The sequence below is a fragment of the Corvus kubaryi genome, unplaced genomic scaffold (assembly GCF_017639235.1).
Source record: "Corvus kubaryi isolate FWS band 111438036 unplaced genomic scaffold, C.kubaryi_AGA036_p1.0 76, whole genome shotgun sequence".
Taxonomy (NCBI): domain Eukaryota; kingdom Metazoa; phylum Chordata; class Aves; order Passeriformes; family Corvidae; genus Corvus; species Corvus kubaryi.
Window position 1 is genome coordinate 9,869,692 of NW_024582063.1, and position 18,934 is coordinate 9,888,625.

At 42.8% G+C, this 18,934-nt stretch overlaps 1 protein-coding gene across 6 annotated transcripts in view; it reads right to left on the reverse strand.

The window, feature by feature from the left end:
• The window catches only part of HHAT (hedgehog acyltransferase), a 151,506-nt gene extending 133,005 nt beyond the window's left edge, over positions 1–18,501 (reverse strand). For 4 of the 6 annotated variants that reach the window (XM_042051428.1, XM_042051430.1, XM_042051429.1 and 1 more), the window contains exons 1-9: positions 18,330–18,414; positions 17,872–17,997; positions 16,413–16,480; positions 15,098–15,211; positions 14,295–14,489; positions 13,051–13,263; positions 10,341–10,512; positions 3,721–3,789; positions 1,303–1,453 (exon numbers count right to left, since the gene is read on the reverse strand). In XM_042051428.1, coding sequence (XP_041907362.1) covers positions 1,303–1,453; positions 3,721–3,789; positions 10,341–10,512; positions 13,051–13,263; positions 14,295–14,489; positions 15,098–15,211; positions 16,413–16,480; positions 17,872–17,965 — 1,076 coding nt within the window. In that variant the 5' untranslated portion in view covers positions 17,966–17,997; positions 18,330–18,414. Of the gene's footprint in view, positions 1–1,302; positions 1,454–3,720; positions 3,790–10,340; positions 10,513–13,050; positions 13,264–14,294; positions 14,490–15,097; positions 15,212–16,412; positions 16,481–17,871; positions 17,998–18,329 lie in introns of all 6 variants that reach the window. The other 2 variants (XM_042051432.1, XM_042051433.1) reach the window with 2 other exon arrangements.
• Between the last annotated feature and the right edge of the window lie 433 nt (positions 18,502–18,934).

Below are 18,934 nucleotides of genomic sequence, written 5' to 3' on the forward strand. Positions count from 1 at the left end.
CTGGCACAGCAGTGTCATTAGTGGTTGTGCTGAAGTTCCTTTTCACTTGGCACCTCCTGTGCAATACACAGATGCCCTGCAACAAGAACTGACAAAGGGTTTGCAGCTCTGCCTACAAGGGCCAGCAGGCCAAGAGATGCTGTTCTCATGAGACTGCCTGGTAAAAAATGACAGATTTCTATATTAACTCTGTAGGTCATAAGTTCAGTGCAAACTCTGAAAGAGCATTTAAACCAAAGCAGTTCTTTGTAGCTCAAGTATCTTTTAATAATTCATCTGTTTTCTGCACTCTTCTCCTGCTGCATTTCTTTGAATACTTTGGATCTACACTTGCCAACTATTATGAACTCTAAAGCCTTCTTGTTACAACTAGCTTCAAGCTGAAAACAAAATTAAAATCTCATCCAATAAAACTCTGATAACAGCAGGCCTGCTGTTTTTACGACTGAAATTAAAAGCCTTATTCATATTGCAAAGCAGTCAGAGACAAGATGGAGTAAGCACTGCTCTGACAGGCTCTGCACTAACACGACACGAGAGAAGTCTCTGCACTAAAAGACTGACCAGTCTAAATCATTAGGGGAATGTTTTTAGAAGTCTGGGGCACAGAATCCCACAGCCTGAAGGAATATTGGAGAGTGCAGAGAAAAACAAGGGAGGAGAGAAGTCAAGTAAATTTCCTCTTACACAGAAACTAAACATTAGGCAGAGTCCACCCGGTAGAGAGTTTTCGGTGAAAAGACTTCAGTGAACACTGATTTAAAGTGAACATAAGATTTAAAATTCAGAAATTTTTGAAGAAATATTGTTCTGAAACTTCCTTAAAAGCAAAGCAGATCCAGAAATCCATCCTACTTTATAAAAAAGTACCATTTTCATAGTACTTTTAATGCCTTCAGGACTTCCCTACCATATGACTCTACATGTTAAAGTATTCTAACTACAGCTTTCCTCATGTGATTAATCAACCTTTTTGTTTCCATCTCTGGAAGGATTTCAAGCTGATAGATAACTAGAAAAAATAATTGCTATATTACCTAGTTAGGCCGAGTCTAACTCTAGTAATTAAAAGGCTGCAAATGCTGAAATGGGTACTTGCCCTTACCCCTCCACAGTGTGACAGAAGTAATCATCAAGTGGAAGTTCATTTAAAAAGCACTGAAGATGAATCATGGGGATGAGAGAAAAAGCACAAGGACAGGAAAGCAAACATGTATGTGAGCATGAACACACGTGCATGGTCTTAGTGACTTTTATGCCACGTATCAGTAACAAACTGCCTGAAAAGCAACAATGACTAACCTCCACATGTTAGTGAAACTGTGCATCAGGCTCACACAGCAAGGCAGAGCTGGAGGTTGGAGTCCATCCATTCTTAGGAGGAGGGCAGGAACACCATAAAGAACCAGGTATTTCACATAAAAGAACAGTACTTGAGCTAAAGCCAGACCACCTAAAAGAAAAAAAAAGAAATCATACCTTAAGCAAGTCCTGCAATATTTTTAAAAGCTGTTGATACTAATTACTTCCAAAAAGCAATTATTCCAAGAATTAAGGCAAGCACCATTGCTTGATGGGATACACAACATCTACTTTTACAAGAGCCACAGTACACAAGCCCATACATTTATGACATTAGGCACACACACAAAATGGTACCATCATTCCAATATGAAGGCACAAGTATGCATCTGTAGTTCCACTCTCAAAAATCTCTGGACTGTGGGTGTTGACTGCTATGAAAAAATAAAAACTGACTTATATTGAGCTAAAAATCAGAACATACCAATATAAGCAATCAACATTTACCACAGGGACAGTAAATTTAACTTTGCAAAAAAAACCCAACCAACCACTCTACGCTTGTTACTCCAGAACAGCCATAAACAATGGTTATAACTGCACCTTATCCTGACATCCCCACCAACATCCCATGTCCCGTCAGATTATTTGAGTCCCCAGAAAATACTCCTACAAGATGCCCTTCTGCTGCATCCAAGGCATAGAAGACTGGAACTCCACTTTGCACAGTGCTTAAAGCATATTTCAGTTTCTAAACCCACAGACAAAGGTCTCCTTAAGGTCCTTTAGTTGCCTTTTTTCCAAAGCAGAAATTTTGGCAGTGTGCTCGCTCACAGCTTAACCTCAGGTTATGACACAAACTCCAGCATCTTACACAGATCTGAGATGAAAATCATATATATTCTCATTATTATTATTCATGCAAGTAACAACCTTAGAATGCATTATAAAGGAAGATGATTCAAACTAATATTCTATGTTTTCTGTTGAACAAAGTGGTATTGACCAATAAGTAAAAACACAGTAAAAAGCAGAGGCCAGCACCTTTACAGAAACTGATGAGGTCACTCCTGAAGGACCCAATGACTTTGGTGAACTTTTCCATCTGACAGTTGACATACAGAAAATCTCACCACAAAAAAGGGAAACTAAAATTATAATTTTATACTTCAATAGAGAAAAAAAACCTATAAAATGCAATTGCTACATCTCCTTCCATTCCAGTGCTCTGCTTTCGCTCAGTTATATTACCGAACTTGACTGAAGGACTTTAGACATTCAGCCCAATTTTAAAGCCTTCCAGCAGACTTTCCTTGGAGACAAAGTGTTTAATCTGACTGCAGCAGTACATCTCCATGAACATTTAAGTAACCTGTCTTTTTTTGAGGAGGGGGGGAACATCCCTATTGCATTCTGCTGACTAATGAGTATTACTATGGATGACAACCAAAAGCTAAGCATTAAAAATTCATCTACTGTATAACAACCTAGAGTGAAATTCTGGTACTAATAACGTAAAATGCAAAATTCCTGCTGGCCTACACATGGCCAATATTTTGCTATGACAATCCAATATTTTTCGTTGTAATATCATAATCCATGCACATGATAAGAAACAGTTGTGCCATACAAGACAAAAATTGATGTTAGAACAAAATACTGAGACATGAAGCTTATGTGACTTTACTTCAGGGAAGCAGGCATCTAGTATTCAATAACATTATTCCCCAGAGAAAAACAAACAATCAGAAGCACAATTGGGATACTAGCCAATTAGCTCCACATTAGATTACTGCTAAATCATCTGTACAGCCAACTTTCCGCTTTAATTCCCTTCTCATTCAGTGTCTCATTTCTTTTCTGACAAATTTCATTGGAGAGCTGAACACTGACACCCACACAAATCAATTATGAAGATCACAGCTGTTTGTGCACTAGTAAAATTCAAAATCCTTTGGCTGTACTTGATGGGAAGGTATTTAGAAACAGGCTTCCACTCAGACCCAAAAAAATCAATACATTTGATTTTAAATACAATGATGAAAGATCGAGTTCACGGATACAAAGTCATAATATGCAAGATGTGGAAAAAAGGCATTTTCACCACCTCCAATAACACACGTCTAGGCTGTCATTACTGTAACTAACAGGCAGCTCAGTAGCACTGGCATCTTAAACACACACATCACAGTCACACCTGGCACACAGGAGCTACTCTGTGAATGGCAATTTCAAGACTCACAAAAACAGCAACACAAAGGTCCCTGTCAAAATACACAGATCAAGTTCTCACTGGTCTTGAACTCCTGCCAGCAGTAGGAGAGTTCTGGCCACTTAAGGAAAACTAAGGGCAAGATTCACCACGAAATAGCTGGGCTGTATTGGCAACAGGCGCAGGCTTTAAACCTTCTTGCATACCTGGGACATTCCAGCTGCTTTGCATTTGCTCCGTTCTAGCACAAAGCAGCCAGAAGCACACTGCATCACCTGATTTAAAAATACGAATTAAACAATTAAATTCATTAACAATATCACATAATTTTTACACACAAGCATTATTTTAAATTGGAAACAAGCCATATCAAACGTGTATTATAACACACCTAAGAGGAAGAAGTACTGCAAAGATTCTATCTTTTCTCCAGAATAAATTAATTCAAAGGATTCAAAGTCAAAGTTTGTTGGTTTTGTTTTGTTTTTTAACAGAATGTGCTAAGGGATAAAATATCAAGTTAAAGTACCCAATCTTAATCCCATGCATTTCAACAGTTAAGCTGTTTGAAGTCCCAGACTAAAGCAATTTACTTTCATAGAAGCTGGTATTTTTGCTTTATCATCTTCCAATCCTCAAAAAATTCTAAGCTTTCCTATGCTTTAAGAATGTATTTACAGACCTTCAAATGCTTTCCTTAACCTTAAGTTTATTGCAAAACTGCATTTCCTAAGTTTCATAGAGCTTTGAAACAAAAATAACTACAAACTGGAATATTCACAAGATTTAATTTGTTTTAGTCTACTTATTCTCAAAGTTCTGCCTGGTATTTTTTTGACAGAAGTCAACAAATAGAATATTTTCATAAGCAAGCAACAAAACATTTGCATCCAGCTATTGCAAATCACACTTGCCATTTTTCTGTCCTTAAGCCATCACCAAAAGTCATGGTCAACTGTAACTTAGAGGGCAATTTCATTATGAGCACAACATCACAACTTTACCCTTTTTGCAGCTACATTTACCCTATGGCATTAATGACTGCAGATGCTTGTTTCTGTCAAGTACCAGGACAGGTTGCACTAGAAAACAGAGATAAATATGAAGTCACATGTCAAAAGGGCTACTGACACATGGCAGAAGTCTAATAGGAAGGAGACATTTATAACAGCTCAGAATTTGGGGCCATATCGTCAAGTTCAAAATATCCCAGCCTTTCAGCAGCACACAAGAAGCAAGGAACATCCTTATGTGGGTGGAGTAGTGGCAGGAAAGTCCCACAGTGTTTCTCCTGGAGGCTAAGTGCTTATTTTTAGACAAAGCTGAATGGACATAAAGGTCCCAAAGTGAAATTACTTAAACAAGACTAAACAGAGCCATCAAGGAACTCTCAGTCAAGGCACAGACAGGTCTTCCAAGTTAAAGGAAACCAGAAGGCTTTTCAAGCACACACACGCTTTAAAGACACCTACCATGAATACTCCCAAGGACTTTGAGAAACCTGGTCTAGTGGAAGGAACCCCCATGGCAAAGGGGTTGGAATTAGACGATCTTTAACGTTCCTTTCAACCCAAACCATTATATGAAAACATCTACTGTAAGCACTGTGTTCAACAGTAGTTACTTGCATGAAAAAGCTCTCAAAATAAACCAAGAGTTATCACACTGCACTGTTTTTTACTGGGATAGAGCTCATTTTCTTCACACTGGCCAGTGTGGGGCTGTGTTTGGATCTGTGCTGAAAACAGTGTTGATGAAAACACAGGGATGTTTTTGTTACTACACAGTTTAGAGAGTCAAGGCCTTTTCTGCTCCTCACCCCCCGCCAGTGAGAAGGCTGAGGGTGCACAAGGAGCTTGGAGGAGACACAGCCAGGACATCTGACCCCAACTGACCCAAGGGATATCCCATACCATATGCTCACACTTACCATATAAAGCTAGGGGAATAAGAAAGGGGGGATGTTCAGAGTGATGGCATTTGTCTTCCTAAGCAACCATTGTACATGAAGGAGCCCAGCTTTTCTAGGGCCGCCTGCCCAGAGAAGCGGGGAATTAATTCCTTGTTTTGCTTTGCTTGCACATGTGGCTTTTGCTTTACCTTTTAAACTGTCTTTATGTCAATCTATAAATTCTCAGTTTTATTCTCCCAATTCTCTTCCCACCTCTCCAAGAAAAGAAAAGGAGTGGGCAGCTGTGTGGTGTTCAGTTTCTAGCTGGGGTTAAGCCACAACACACGAGTAAAAAGAAAAGTAGTCATAGGAGTAAGTTAATTGCCAATACTATCTTGAAGTTCAGCCTACAGGAAAAGATTAGAAAAATTAGACGCATGAACACTTCTTTCTACAAAGCAGGGAACAACTTAATATTTTAGAGAAAAAAAAAATTAAGTTTTCTGATTCATGTTTATATTTCCAGTTTACAAAACAGACCTCAAAATGCCAAGTATTTCATCAGTTTCTCCTTATCATTATTTTGCAGGACAGAAAAAATCTGTCTCCTCTTAGTATTTCATTACCACTTAGATGAACAGATACCCCTATTTCAATAGCAAAACACTGCATGCTTCTGAAAATGAACTCAGAAATCTATTTCCTATCTGTGGGTTTATCAGAAAAACCTTCAAATACATCAAAAGCAGCACCCTACATGCAATTTACATAGACTACTCTGTAGGTCTCACTGTCAAAGAAGAACATACATAACATTTCTTCTTCAACAAATTAAAACATGGGATCAGCAACTACAGACTAAACCACATGGCTTCACCTTTGAACGATCATATTCTAGATTGACTTAGATACCACTCATACAAAAATACACTTTTGAAGTAGCAGAGCCTAGTTAATAATTAAAACAGTGATATTGTTAATTGACACTACCTTGTGCATGCTTCACTAGAACAAAAAGACAGCACACAGTTATGACCAATACATTAAAGCCATAGAGAATTCACAACATCCTATCTTGTGTGTACATCTCAGATGTATGTCTATACATCACACACCTCTGACAAAGTACAGACAGATTCCTAGTAAAAGATACTTTCACAACTATAGGATCTATTGAGATCTAGATTAATCCAGAGCAACAATTATATTCAACAATATATTTTCATACACAGTTCTGTCTTTCATCATTCCCTGTACCTTGCCAGATGCACACAAAGCTCTGCCCAGATGAGCAGAGGTAAGTAGACGGTGCTGAACCACCAGGAAAAATGTGAAGCCTCGTAAGGGAAATACAGGCAGTGCTTCTTTCAACATCTGCATTTTCAGACACAGACTTAACACATAAATGACCTAGCAACATACATTTCAGTTTCTATACAATAGAATGTACCTCAGCAGAGTGGATTTTACCACTGACAGTCTACGTTGTCACAGTAAAGAAAGAAAAAAATCACTTGTTTCAACTTAAGCTCTTTCAACCATTGCTATTAAGCTCCCCATTACTACATATCAGTGAATTTGTCATTCAGCTGCAGAAGTTTGAAGAACAGACATTGAAAAGGATCACCAATCTACCTCTCCTTTACTCATTTCTTTTCACTTGCTTCATTACATACCATATCCAAACATTACTCAGTAGAACAGATGAACCTCTGATCTGGCACGTGTAGGTATTTTTCAGGCATGCTGCAGTTCATCAGGGTACTGGATTACTGGAATTCATAGTGGTCTTTATTCTTGGTGCCTGCAAATCTACATTTCACAGAGCAAAATCTAAAGGCAGAAAATTATTCCCAATTAACATTAAAATCTGAGAAGAACGAACTACCATGGTTTCCATTAACATGGAATACGGGTCTTCCTGCTGTGTCATTAATTCTGAAAGCACCCAATTCTTTCAGACAATCTGACTGATGCTACCAGAATGAAATGCAGCACTAACACAAACCCATGGAATTGCTATAAACACTGCATTTGATTGTCATCATTAAAAAAGCACAAATGCCCTGATATTGCTCAGTATGTCAATAGCTAACTAGCCACAGACACAAACATTTGTGCACACAGACAATGACTTGTGAATTCTGCAAAATGGTCACATTCTCCAAACAATGGCTTCCTGGGACCAATAAATAACAGTTTTGAGATTGCACAGCTGACATCTTTAAATTAATTCTTGCATTCACACATTAACACCCTTTCCACAAACTGAAGGGCCATACATATACAGCAAACAGACAGAGTTGGATGCAGTCCATCATACTCCCCATTCTCTTCTGGATGTGGGGCCTAGTACTTGGTTACTGAAAAGCTATATTGCACCACTTGGTATATGTTGCTGCTTCTAGAAACTCATTTACCTCTGATTCCATCCACACAAGAGAAAATACTTCTCTTGCTGCTGGGAAACATTCTCCCAGGTACTATTTTTTAAATTTTATACCTGTGTGCCCTTAGCAATGTTAGTTTAGGTCACTTTAGAATTTCTACTTTACACGGCCATAAATGACACTGTTACATACCAGCATTTTTTAACAAGTATTGAAACTCAGTCAAGGTTTAGTTTTGGAGTATTTTTTTATTTCCTTGTTGCCTCACCTTACAGGAATACCACACAGTGATGCAGAACACACTGTAGCTTCACACTCAGGAGGAGGAGACTGACATTGTCCTCAGATGCTGAGAGCAAAATCTCACAGCAGTGTTGTCTTTACATGTGCTGCTGGCATTTACTGCCCATTGTTTAAAGTTATCCCAGAAAAAAGCATGGAGTAGCAGATAAAAGTTCCCTAACTAGAGATGACTGCAGAACAGCCTCACAGCCTTTCCCTTAAGTTTACCAGGCTATGAGGGCAGCCAGACATCACAGTGTAAATAAATGTTCCACGCTGGTTTGAAGCTGCTGTAGTTAAACAGGAAACCCAAAATGAACAAACCCCATCAGTGCAGAAAGGCTTACATACCATGGCTAATCCTCCTGAGTCAACAGCAAGCTGCTTCCTTGGTCTCCATACTCAGTTATCTGATTAAATTAGTCCCAATAACACAGCATGCAAAGTAACAGAGGGGAGTGCTTGGCTCTGTACAGGAACTACTGTAGAAGCATGGTAAGATCCATAAGGGTCCAGTAAGACTTAACAGCAAATTATTACCAGTACCCATGCTCATATATTGGTGGCTCCCTAAAGCAAGTCACAACAGTGGCCTATCACTGATTTGAGTCTAAGGAAACCTATATAATCATTGTGATAAAACCTGCAGAGAAAACATGAAGTGACCAATTTCTAGCTCAAAAACCTCATATATAGTATATTTTAAACACCTGCCTACATTACCACAAAGACAAAGCTCAGTGAGAGAAGGGTTATATTTTGAGTACATCTCTCCTAAAGGCAGGGTCTCCACAGGCAACTTGTTAAACTACAATCAGGCATGACTTGAAATCAGGCATCTTTAAAGTCCAAACTTACTCTGACACTGGCTTTCATCTCCTGTTGTGTTGAAGCATTTTCACCTTTTCTAACCCTCTGCTCAAAACACATTTTAATTCTTAGGATAACACACTTCATTTCATCAAATAAATACACAGACAACTTAGCCGCTGTCCATGAAGTAACTCTCTCCCCACCCTAAAAAATCAACACTGGTAGTCTTGAAGGGAGGGAGGAATCCACCAGTAGCACCACAGCTAGAATATTTCATCCCTAATTCTGTAGCCTTCCCCACATTATCAAGTGGCCAGCATTTTGTAACACACACAAGCACTAGGAACTAACAGATGCAACTCATCAATGAATTGACATTCAGAACAGAAAATGAAAACTCAGAATCCCCTTTCTGAACAGTGACTGAGTGAGCAGTGGAACGAACAGCAAACCACTGAGGCAAACCTCTCCCTTTCTTGCTCTCCATCTGCCCTTGCCCATTTTAGGTATAAAAATGATACACTAAAACATGTATCAGGTGTGTACGTGTGCACATAGGGGTACACAGAGAGTGCACACATTGCCCTCTGCTGACCAGAGTCCGATGCAGTCCAACAGTGCCCTCCACCACACACGCACTGTGGTGACACAGGCGAGCTCCAGCGAGTGCAGGACAGCCCGTCCCAGCGTGTGTGCCAATCCCTGGTGTGAGAGACACCTCCCGCAAGTCAAGAATCACCAAGGCTTTTTCAGAACCCAGTTTTAAGGTCGGGGGTTTCTTTGCTTTTTTCCCCCCTACCTGGTGATACAGCTGGGAAGGGGGGGCAGGAATCAAATCAACCACATACACCACCTAAAGCTCTTGCTGATTTATGCTGCAATTTTCAGCACTCTTTTTCCTCACAGTTAGGCATTTTAATGAAATACCAGGGAGCTGGGAGCAGGGTAGAAGTGGGGGAAGCCAAGCAGGAAAACAGAACTGAGAGGCACTGACTACTACTTTCAGGTTACCTTATCTGCAAGTCCTTCCCTCTACTATTTGCTCAAGTTCAGTCCTTTTACTTTTTAATGTGAATACAAAACCAAAAATCAATCAGAAGGAGATCAAAAATAATTCTTAACATCTGCCCTCCTCCATCCCCACACTAAATAAACTCCTTGAAGTGTCCACTTCTATGACTTGAGGGGGAGAATCACTTTAGAACAAAGTTTAGAGACATACCCTAGACTGGAAAAAGTACAGAATATTTTTTAATTTAGGAAGCACTCAGTAAGTTCAACTAAGCTTATGGAGAATCTACATGTTATATTACGAGTCTGTAGATCACCTTTCTGACAGCGGCTGGCTATAATGTGCTACATTTACATACCTACAAATGGACATAAAAGAGACTGGGGTTTCTTGAAGTGGGGGAAGAAGAAAGATTTCTGCTATTGTTTCTATACTCACCCAAGGCCCAGTAAGATGCAGATTCCAAAGGCAGAGCACTACTGTAGAGAGCATGGATATACATGAGGTGAATCATCAGCTCAGCCAGGCACCACCAAAAGAAAATACGAATTATGCCCACAATTAAGATGCTGAGATTGGTCTTCACACTGAAAGCTTCTTGTCTCCTCATCTAAAGAAGAAATCCAAAGAGGTTACCTGGCACAAAACTGACCATTTTACTCAAAATACTCATCCTGAGAACTTTTTACTACACCATTTGGAAATTCCTGACACACTCTTGAGGGAGACTGGTCTCTGCATTCTCAATCTCAGTAAGCAGTAGAAACCAACAAGAAGCCAAATGTGAACCCACGCTGCACCAAACTGTTGTAAAAAAGGCCAAGTGTTGTTAACCTGAACAGAATCCAGACATGAGACTAATTCCTGCAACTTGACCTCTGGAAATAATCTAAAAAGATTAAAGGAACTAGAGCGATGAAGGTTTTCGAAGCAGCAGCCCTTCTGAACACAGGAATAATGACTGCTTACTCTTAAAATACCTCCAACTTCAATCAACTGCAGAGACTCAATTACTTGATGACAGTTCTTTATTTTTCTCCCACAGCATTGCCAAAGTCCGCAAGACCTACATGATGTGCCAAGCAAATGGAAGTGCAAGTTTAAATAACAGATAAGGCAAAGTTTGCAGTTGACAGGCTTCTCAAGAGGCTCCAAACTCTTACACTGCTAACTGCAGTAAACACATTGGCATATTATTATTGCACCACCTTTCGCAATAAAAGAGAATAGAATCAAAAACCAGAAACATAGGATTGCCTAAAAATTCAGTCATGTGTTATACATCTATTACTGTGTGAAACATTTCCTTCTCCAGTCTCTACCTGGCCACCAAAAGTGCACATACAAGAGAAGCAACCAACTCATCTGCACAGGCCCTCAATCCCAAGCACTGTACAGCTAACATGGACACTCATTTGGAGGGTTCCTTTGCATCAGCTAGAAGAAAGCTTGGAGATGGCCATTTTATCACAGTTATTTGCACAACAGGCCTTCAAACCCATGTCTAGAACTGCCATGCCTTGTTTCAACACAGAAATTCAACAAGGCCAGTGACAGGGTCAGTGTCTCATTTTTGCCTGGCAGTGGATGCCAATTGTCACTGCCTCCAGCTCCAGAATTTTTGCTTCCCAGTGTGCTCAGCAGGAACCCTCATCCCAGTCTCAGCTTCAGTTAAGAGGTTCTGAGAGTGGTCTCTTCCAATATAATCAATAAATACTCTCTTTGCATCGTGCATTTTGAATCAACTGCTGGGCACTGCAACCTTTGAAACCCTTTTCTGACCTCACCTGCCAAGGTAATATCTTCTGCTCAGGCAAGAGCTTTCACAATGACCTGCAGCCAACACCAACAAGAAACACATTAAGGTTGTTCAGTTTGTTCCATCTTCTTCAGGGCTTTAACCACAGTCTGTACATATTTAAGGAGAACTTTCTGCAAATACAGGCATATCATTCTCATTCTTCCTTTTCCTTTTACACCAAGAATACATGTGTTCTTTGTACAGGTCTTTGCTGAGCCATATCAGGTGATAAATTTCAAAGCAAGGCCCCCCAGTTTTTCCTACCAGCTATCCCCAAGCTGCTTTCAGCTTGGAGTCTCATAGATCTTCTGAAACAGTCCTTGGAAAGAAAGCACAACTGTGCCTCTTCTAGGGTACAAGGATCTAGGTGGAATCTAATACACTTCAGAAGCTACAAAATAATTAGTAAAACACATTACCTCAGTTTCTATGCAAGTCTATGCAGACTTTTCCCACAATATCCAGCCCAAGATAACAACATACAGCCTTGCATCTTCCAAATCAAGTGAAAACAAATGAGCATAGGACTTTTCACTCAAGGGTCCACCACAATCTAGCTTCACTTTCATAAACCCCAATATTTGCTTTGGCTTCAAGAGAAAATCCCCAAATACAAACAGAAGGAAGCAGTCCCTAGGCTTCTACACATAAAGAGAAAAAGACATTTTATGGTTTGAAATGTTCACTAACCCATTTTGACACAAAAATTTTAGCTGCAGACATAACAGGTTGTGATACCACTTCTTACCCAAGCGTGCAAGGAAATATGGAAAGCAATAAAGAATGAAAACACGGACTTTTCCCACCATGCGAAATGCAGGCTTGAAAAGAAGCCTGCAAGGGACTAAAAAAAGCATTCAGGTAGGTCTTATACATTAAACACACTGCTCAGTTGAAGCAAAGTGCTCATAGTAAGTCATCAGCTGTTTTCATATCCACGTGAGGGGAAACTCGAGTTTTCAGAAATTCCCAACAAATTCCTGTGACCCTGAAATCTGTTTCAGAGTTAATAGCAAGCTTATGCTGAAAACATTACTTTATTCCACCTGATGAAGAAGAAAACAAAAATCCAGTCCAGTAGCTGCACACTAAAATTATGAACACTCTCCAAATGTAACAAAGCATGTCACTGGCTCCCTGATTGAAGGGATGAATCAGATGTCAGACAAGAACATCCTGTGAAGCAGAAGAACTTGGGGAGACAGGTTTGTCTTAAAAGTTGATATCCAGGACATTGCAAAATTCCTAATGATACACTTAAAATTGTCACATTCCTATAGTATTATTTGATTATTTCATAATTATGTGGAAGACAGCTTTAGACACTCGAACAACAACCACTGTTACCTGCTTACTGAATTCATCAAAATTCACAAGGGGTCCATTGTGGAATGTAGGATAATAAAACACATATGCCAGCATCCAGGGGAATGAGTGGGATGACTTCTGGGTAGGTGCATGCCAGCAGTACTCCAGGCTGAAGCTAGTGCAGAAGAGGCAGCGGACAGACACAGTGAAGACCAGCAGATAATACTCATTTTCAGTGTCATACCACTTTCTCTGCAAGACAAAACAAAGCCAGTTCATGACGGTGCAATGTTGTGTTTTCTCTACGGCAAGACAGCAGTGTCTACTCACATCCTAACTTTTGGGGTCAGCAGCAGCAGGACGAAACTAAAGCCAACAGCAGTGGGAATGAGAATATAAAGTGAACACATCAACAACAAGCACTGGCTTTTGATGGAGAAAGGCCCTCCAGAGCTACTGCAGCCAGCATAGAGACAACTTTCAGACTTTCAGAAAGAGCTTGATTTCAGAAACATGTTAGGCTGTGAAGAACTAGGACAGCAGGAGAGCTTTTCTTACAGAAATGAAACATCCACCTCAGATTCAGTCCAGTAATACAATATTCAAACCAGCCAGCAACACAATTGATAGCCAAGGGACTACTAGGGCTGAAGCTAGATCTGAAGAGAATCAGTCACTCCTGAGAAAGCTTAAGACTCAAAAAAACGTTACTGAGCCTTTACTGACCTTTTGACACTTGGTATCACACCTTGTTGCCAACAACAAAAACCTACTACCACAAAATACTTGGAAACATCAGCAAATGCAGTTTGGCTGACTGGCAATTTATACTGCAGTGGGCCCTTTCCTTGTGAGAGCAAAGCACAAAACTGACCATACCACATGAAGAGATTCTATACACTCATTCCACCACCCCCTCCCCGAACATCAGAGCAACAACCCTTATAACAAATGTCCAGTTTTTCCCATTGGTCCAATGAAATACAACAGGACATTTCCTTACAACTGGGCAACAGTTTTTCCAAATCTGTACTACCCAGAAAAAGCCACCAAAGAGCAAAACTGAGCTTGCTTACAGCTGATTGATGCAAGTAACTCATTTGGTACAAATCAAAGTGTTGGAGAAAGTCTCCCTCCCTGCAGAAGTCACAGTCACCAATAAGTACAAGCAGGTTTAACTGAGTAACTCCTGGATACAAACCCAAAACCTAGCACCTTAAATGCCATTACAGACAACCACCACCACAATTAATTTGATACTTAACTAGTCCTTCTCACATTACCTTGGTTTCTTCCACAGCTGGTATGCGTAAAGTGGACAGCAGGATAAGGGAGCACAACCATGTCAGGAGTGACAGCTGAAACTGAGCCACAGCAAAGGAAATAGCTGCATGTAACAAAATGACAGCAAAGCCCTTGACTCCCAGTAACAGCCAGCAGGCAGCCATTCCATAAACCATCAAGCACCATGGTTTATACTGTCAGAAAAAGAAAAGTTAACAATCTTTAATTAAATTATTGCTAAAGAAAAAAGGCACTCAATACCTGTGCTGCCTAGACACATTCTACAGTAGAGACAAATGCAGTCAATAAGATTAGGAACACACATGAAAACACACAGAAACCCAACTGTATCCCTAAAGGTGAAAGGGAAGGTGCTTCTGTAGCAGCATCATGTGAAAACCAGAGCCCCCCTAATTTGAGAGAGAACATAACTTCTTCCTTTCCTTCCCCAAACCAGCAGGCGGGACACCACACACAGATCATTTCCTACAATCATGTAATCATTTAGCAATCATGCCAAAAACCAAGCAGCCATCACTTTATATACTTTCCTCAGAAAGAAATAACTGCACCCTTGTTATGTGTACAAGTCAAACAATGCTGTTTAATGGCTCACAACAAGGCAGAAGCTTTTAGAGGCTGGAGGCTGAAATCTCCAAACATTACGGCAACCAACCCCCACACGCAATCCACACCACAGAATGGGATTTACTACACTCAGTGGTCTCACTGCAAAGCTTCTCATGTCCACAGTAAACAAACCCATCAGAAACTCCCTACCACGAAGAAAATCCCTACATACCTTCTCCACCAAGAGCCTGGACACTTGTGATACCAGCAGGTGACCAGCCAGAAGCCACAGTATACGCTCCCTTCCCCATTCAATCCAGTAGCTCCACTCAAAGTCCATGGGGTCCTGTGGCATGAAGGGAACTGGTCACTATGTCTATCTGGCCATAAGGGACAAGGGAATACCTCTGTAATATGCCAGCTGTGTGTTACCCAACAGAACTCCCACATCTCAGGAACATCATTTCAGCAATCCAGTTGGATCACTTACAGTGAACTCAGCACCATTTTCACTTCCAATGGGTCAGAGTTCAGGAAAACAGAGCTTTAGATGGTGTGCCTTCTAAGCATCACACTGGTGCTGAAGCTGAGCAAGCACCACCTCTCCTGAGGGATTCAGAGAGCAACTCTGCTCTGCCTTGGACAACTAAACTTCAGTGGAAAGGTGCTTTGCAGGAAGAGAAGTTGAGCTCCCCATTTCAACAAAGCCCAGTTGCAATCAGATGGAGTTAGGTCAGCTTGAGTTACCTGTGGCATGAGATTTTTATCTAAATTAGGTAAGAGGGATCAGCTGGTAACCCTGTGTCCGATGTAGAGCCCCACCAGAAGTTCATCTCAACTGCCTTAGGGCCTTCTAGAAAGTATGTATCAAAGGTCCATTACCAGCAGCCATGGCAGGCCAAACACCAAAACACTTCTGCAGACATGCATTCCTAGTTTTGTGTAAGGAATCCTCAAGATTAGTTGCATTATTTGCTTTCGACCTCACATCCTTTTGAAAAAATGCATGCAAGGGGAGGTGGGGATGTGTTTTTTGGTTTGGGATAGAGGACTACTAGTTTTCTTGCCTTTTTTTTTTTCTTACACCAACAATGTTTTCTTAAGACCTTACACCTCAAAAATCTGTTCTCCTCAATGCTGTACAACAGGACAACCAAGAGAAAAACATGTTCATTGATATTAAGTATTATCCAAATCACCCAGTGACAAGAAAAAGGGGGGAAAGGCTGCAGAAAGTGTCAAGGTTGATCAGAGTTTTAAAGTCAAACAGTAAAATAGAGGATTATCAAGTGACATAGCAAAGGATAAACACTTAAGCCAGAGATCAAGAAAAGGAACAAAACTTTGGTTATGATTCTTAGATCTAGACACACACAGCTATTCTCTCTTCCTCATCAGAAACGTCAGACTAAAATCAACTACAAATATCTAAATCTGCATGTTACTATAAACTTCTGAAGCCAAATCAGAAGCTTGGGTGTGCAAAGGGCATTGATGCACAATATTCACATTATTGCCAGAAAACAAGACACTGTCGCCTCTCCTACCTTTTTTAGCCCCCGAAAGAGAGTCCCTGGGTCCAGCCCAAACCTTCTGTCCATTGCAGCTTCATACTCTGCAGGAAAGAGCAAACCTTTGATAAGGACACAGCAGCCAGAGCACAAAGAGTCAGGGACAGATTCTCTGCTGCTCAAGAGCAACACATTCTCATGTGGTCTCCAACAGTGAGGATACCCAAATCCAGGGAAGAGCAAGCCACCATGTCACTGCTCACTAGGTGAGGGCCCCAACTGTGCCACAGCTCTGCACCAGAGCAATGGCAAAGCCATTTCCCAGAACCTGTGTTTTGATTCCCGCTTGCAACAGGGACAGTAGCAGTGACCCACCTTTTACCACACAAGACCTGCACTAATCCTCACTTGCCTTTTTTCAGAACTGCCTGGTTTCTCCCACCAGAGCAGAAGGGGAACACAGACCCAGAGCGCCCAGTACAGCCAAAACAGGGAAAAGCTGCTCAGAGAAGCTGCCTCTAGAGCCCGTTGCCACCACATTTTGCCACTTCTGCAGAAGACTTGCTGTATGCATGGGTGCACAGCCCTGTACCCAGCTACACAGCACTCCTTCCACTGCTCTGTAAATACCTTCCTGGCACTTCTGTTCTTCCCTTGAGCTCTTTCAAGAGCCAGGTAGAGTCATTAATGTAGAATCTTGCTGATTAAAGCCTAACAAGATCCAATATGTATTCCCTGCCAAGCCTCTCCAGCTTGTTATACTTTTATAATACAACTTTTTTTTCCATTTAAATAACAATGCGCTATAACATAGCTTCTTTTCATCCACAAATTGTACTTAACTTCTTTAAAATCCCACCCTTGCTCTGCACTACATAGCTCCACAGCTCCAAACCAAGCCACCACAGCAGCTACCAAGAGGTTACACAAGGCAGAGATAAGTGTTTGGAAACAAACTGACCACAAAGCTCTACAGACAACCCAACCATTGCTCTCAGCCCTGGACTCGGCGCCGGAGCCCCAGAGCTCCAGGCAGGGAACACCCACTTGCTAGGGCCACTCCAGGTCCAGACCCTGGCAAGTACCATCGGAAAGCACAGCCGTCTGAACCACCCACCTGCAAGGAGCTGCACGTGACTAGACAGGAAAAACAAGACAATTCAAACCCAGCTTTCCTGAGTCTTCCCTATCTGCATAGCTGAGCTTCAGAGGTCTCCCTCATCTTTTCCCTGACAGCCACATCCGAGGACACCGTTACCATGGGTCTTCCCACCACTCAAAAGCAAAAAAGCCGTGGGACAAAGCTCTCTGCCCAGGTGGAATCTGCCTACTGCTTCCTCGCATAGGGCAGGTTGGCAGCTGGGAAGAACAAAGGGGCTTCTCACAGAGGAACAAAGTAGAAACCAACCCAGAGAGCAGAACTCACACCGAACAGCCTAGCCAGCCACGGGCGGGAAGCTGTGCCCGAGCGAGCCCGCCCACGTCGCACACTTACTTCGAGACACTTGGTGCGCTTCGTAGAAAGCGTAGAGGTGGGAGCCCACGGTGAGGAGCCCGTAGAGGCACAGTTCCCAGGCCGGCAGCAGCATCGGCACGGGAGCTGCTCCCGCCGGCCGCCTCCCTGCGGGGAAAGAGAGAACGGGAGCGGTCTCCCGGCGGAGGGCAGACAGGCACCCAGCAGTGGGACACCCGGCACGGGCACCGCGGTTCCAGAACCCCGCGTTACCGGGCTGGGAGGCGGCCCCACTCCGCCCGCAGCTGCCGGGAGGGCAAGCGAGCCATGCCCGGCCGCGCCGGCTGCAGACGCCCCGGCTCCAAGGGCGCCGGCTGCAGAGCCGAGGGTCCACGGCCCACGGCTGGCGGACCCTCGGGACAGAACCAGGGCCGGATGCCGGCTGCTCTAGCCGATCCGGGACAGTAAGGAGGGGAGAGGAGGCGCCGCTGCCCAATTACCTGAGGAGGGCTGTGCCGCCAGGACAGGAAGGAGCGGCAGCCGCGGCCTCGGGCGGGCCGACCGGAGGCTCCACACCCGCAGGGGAGTGGGCGGCCCCGCGCCCGGCCGCTCCAGCCGCTCCGCCACACGGGCGACCCCGCGCCCGGTCCCGCCCAGCCCCTTACGGGCTGCGGCCGCCCCGCGGAGGGAGGGAGGGAGGCGGCAGAAGCGGGGCGGAGCTCCCGGCCCTGCGCGCCCGCGGCCGAACGCTGGGCGGCGCTGCAGCCCGCCCGCCTACGGGGTGCGCACACACTGCTACAAGCGTGTGTACACCTACGGGGTGTAGGCACACAGCCACAGGGCGTACACACACCTACAGGGTGTACATACACAGCCACAGGGCATACACACACCTACAGGGTGTAGGTACACAGCCACGGGGCGTACACACACCTGCAGGGTGTACATACACAGCCACAGGGTGTACGTACACACCTACAGGGTGTACACACACAGCCACAGGGCGTGCATACACCTACAGGGTGTACATACACACCTACAGGGTGTACATACACAGCCACAGGGTGTACATACACACCTACAGGATGTACATACACAGCCACAG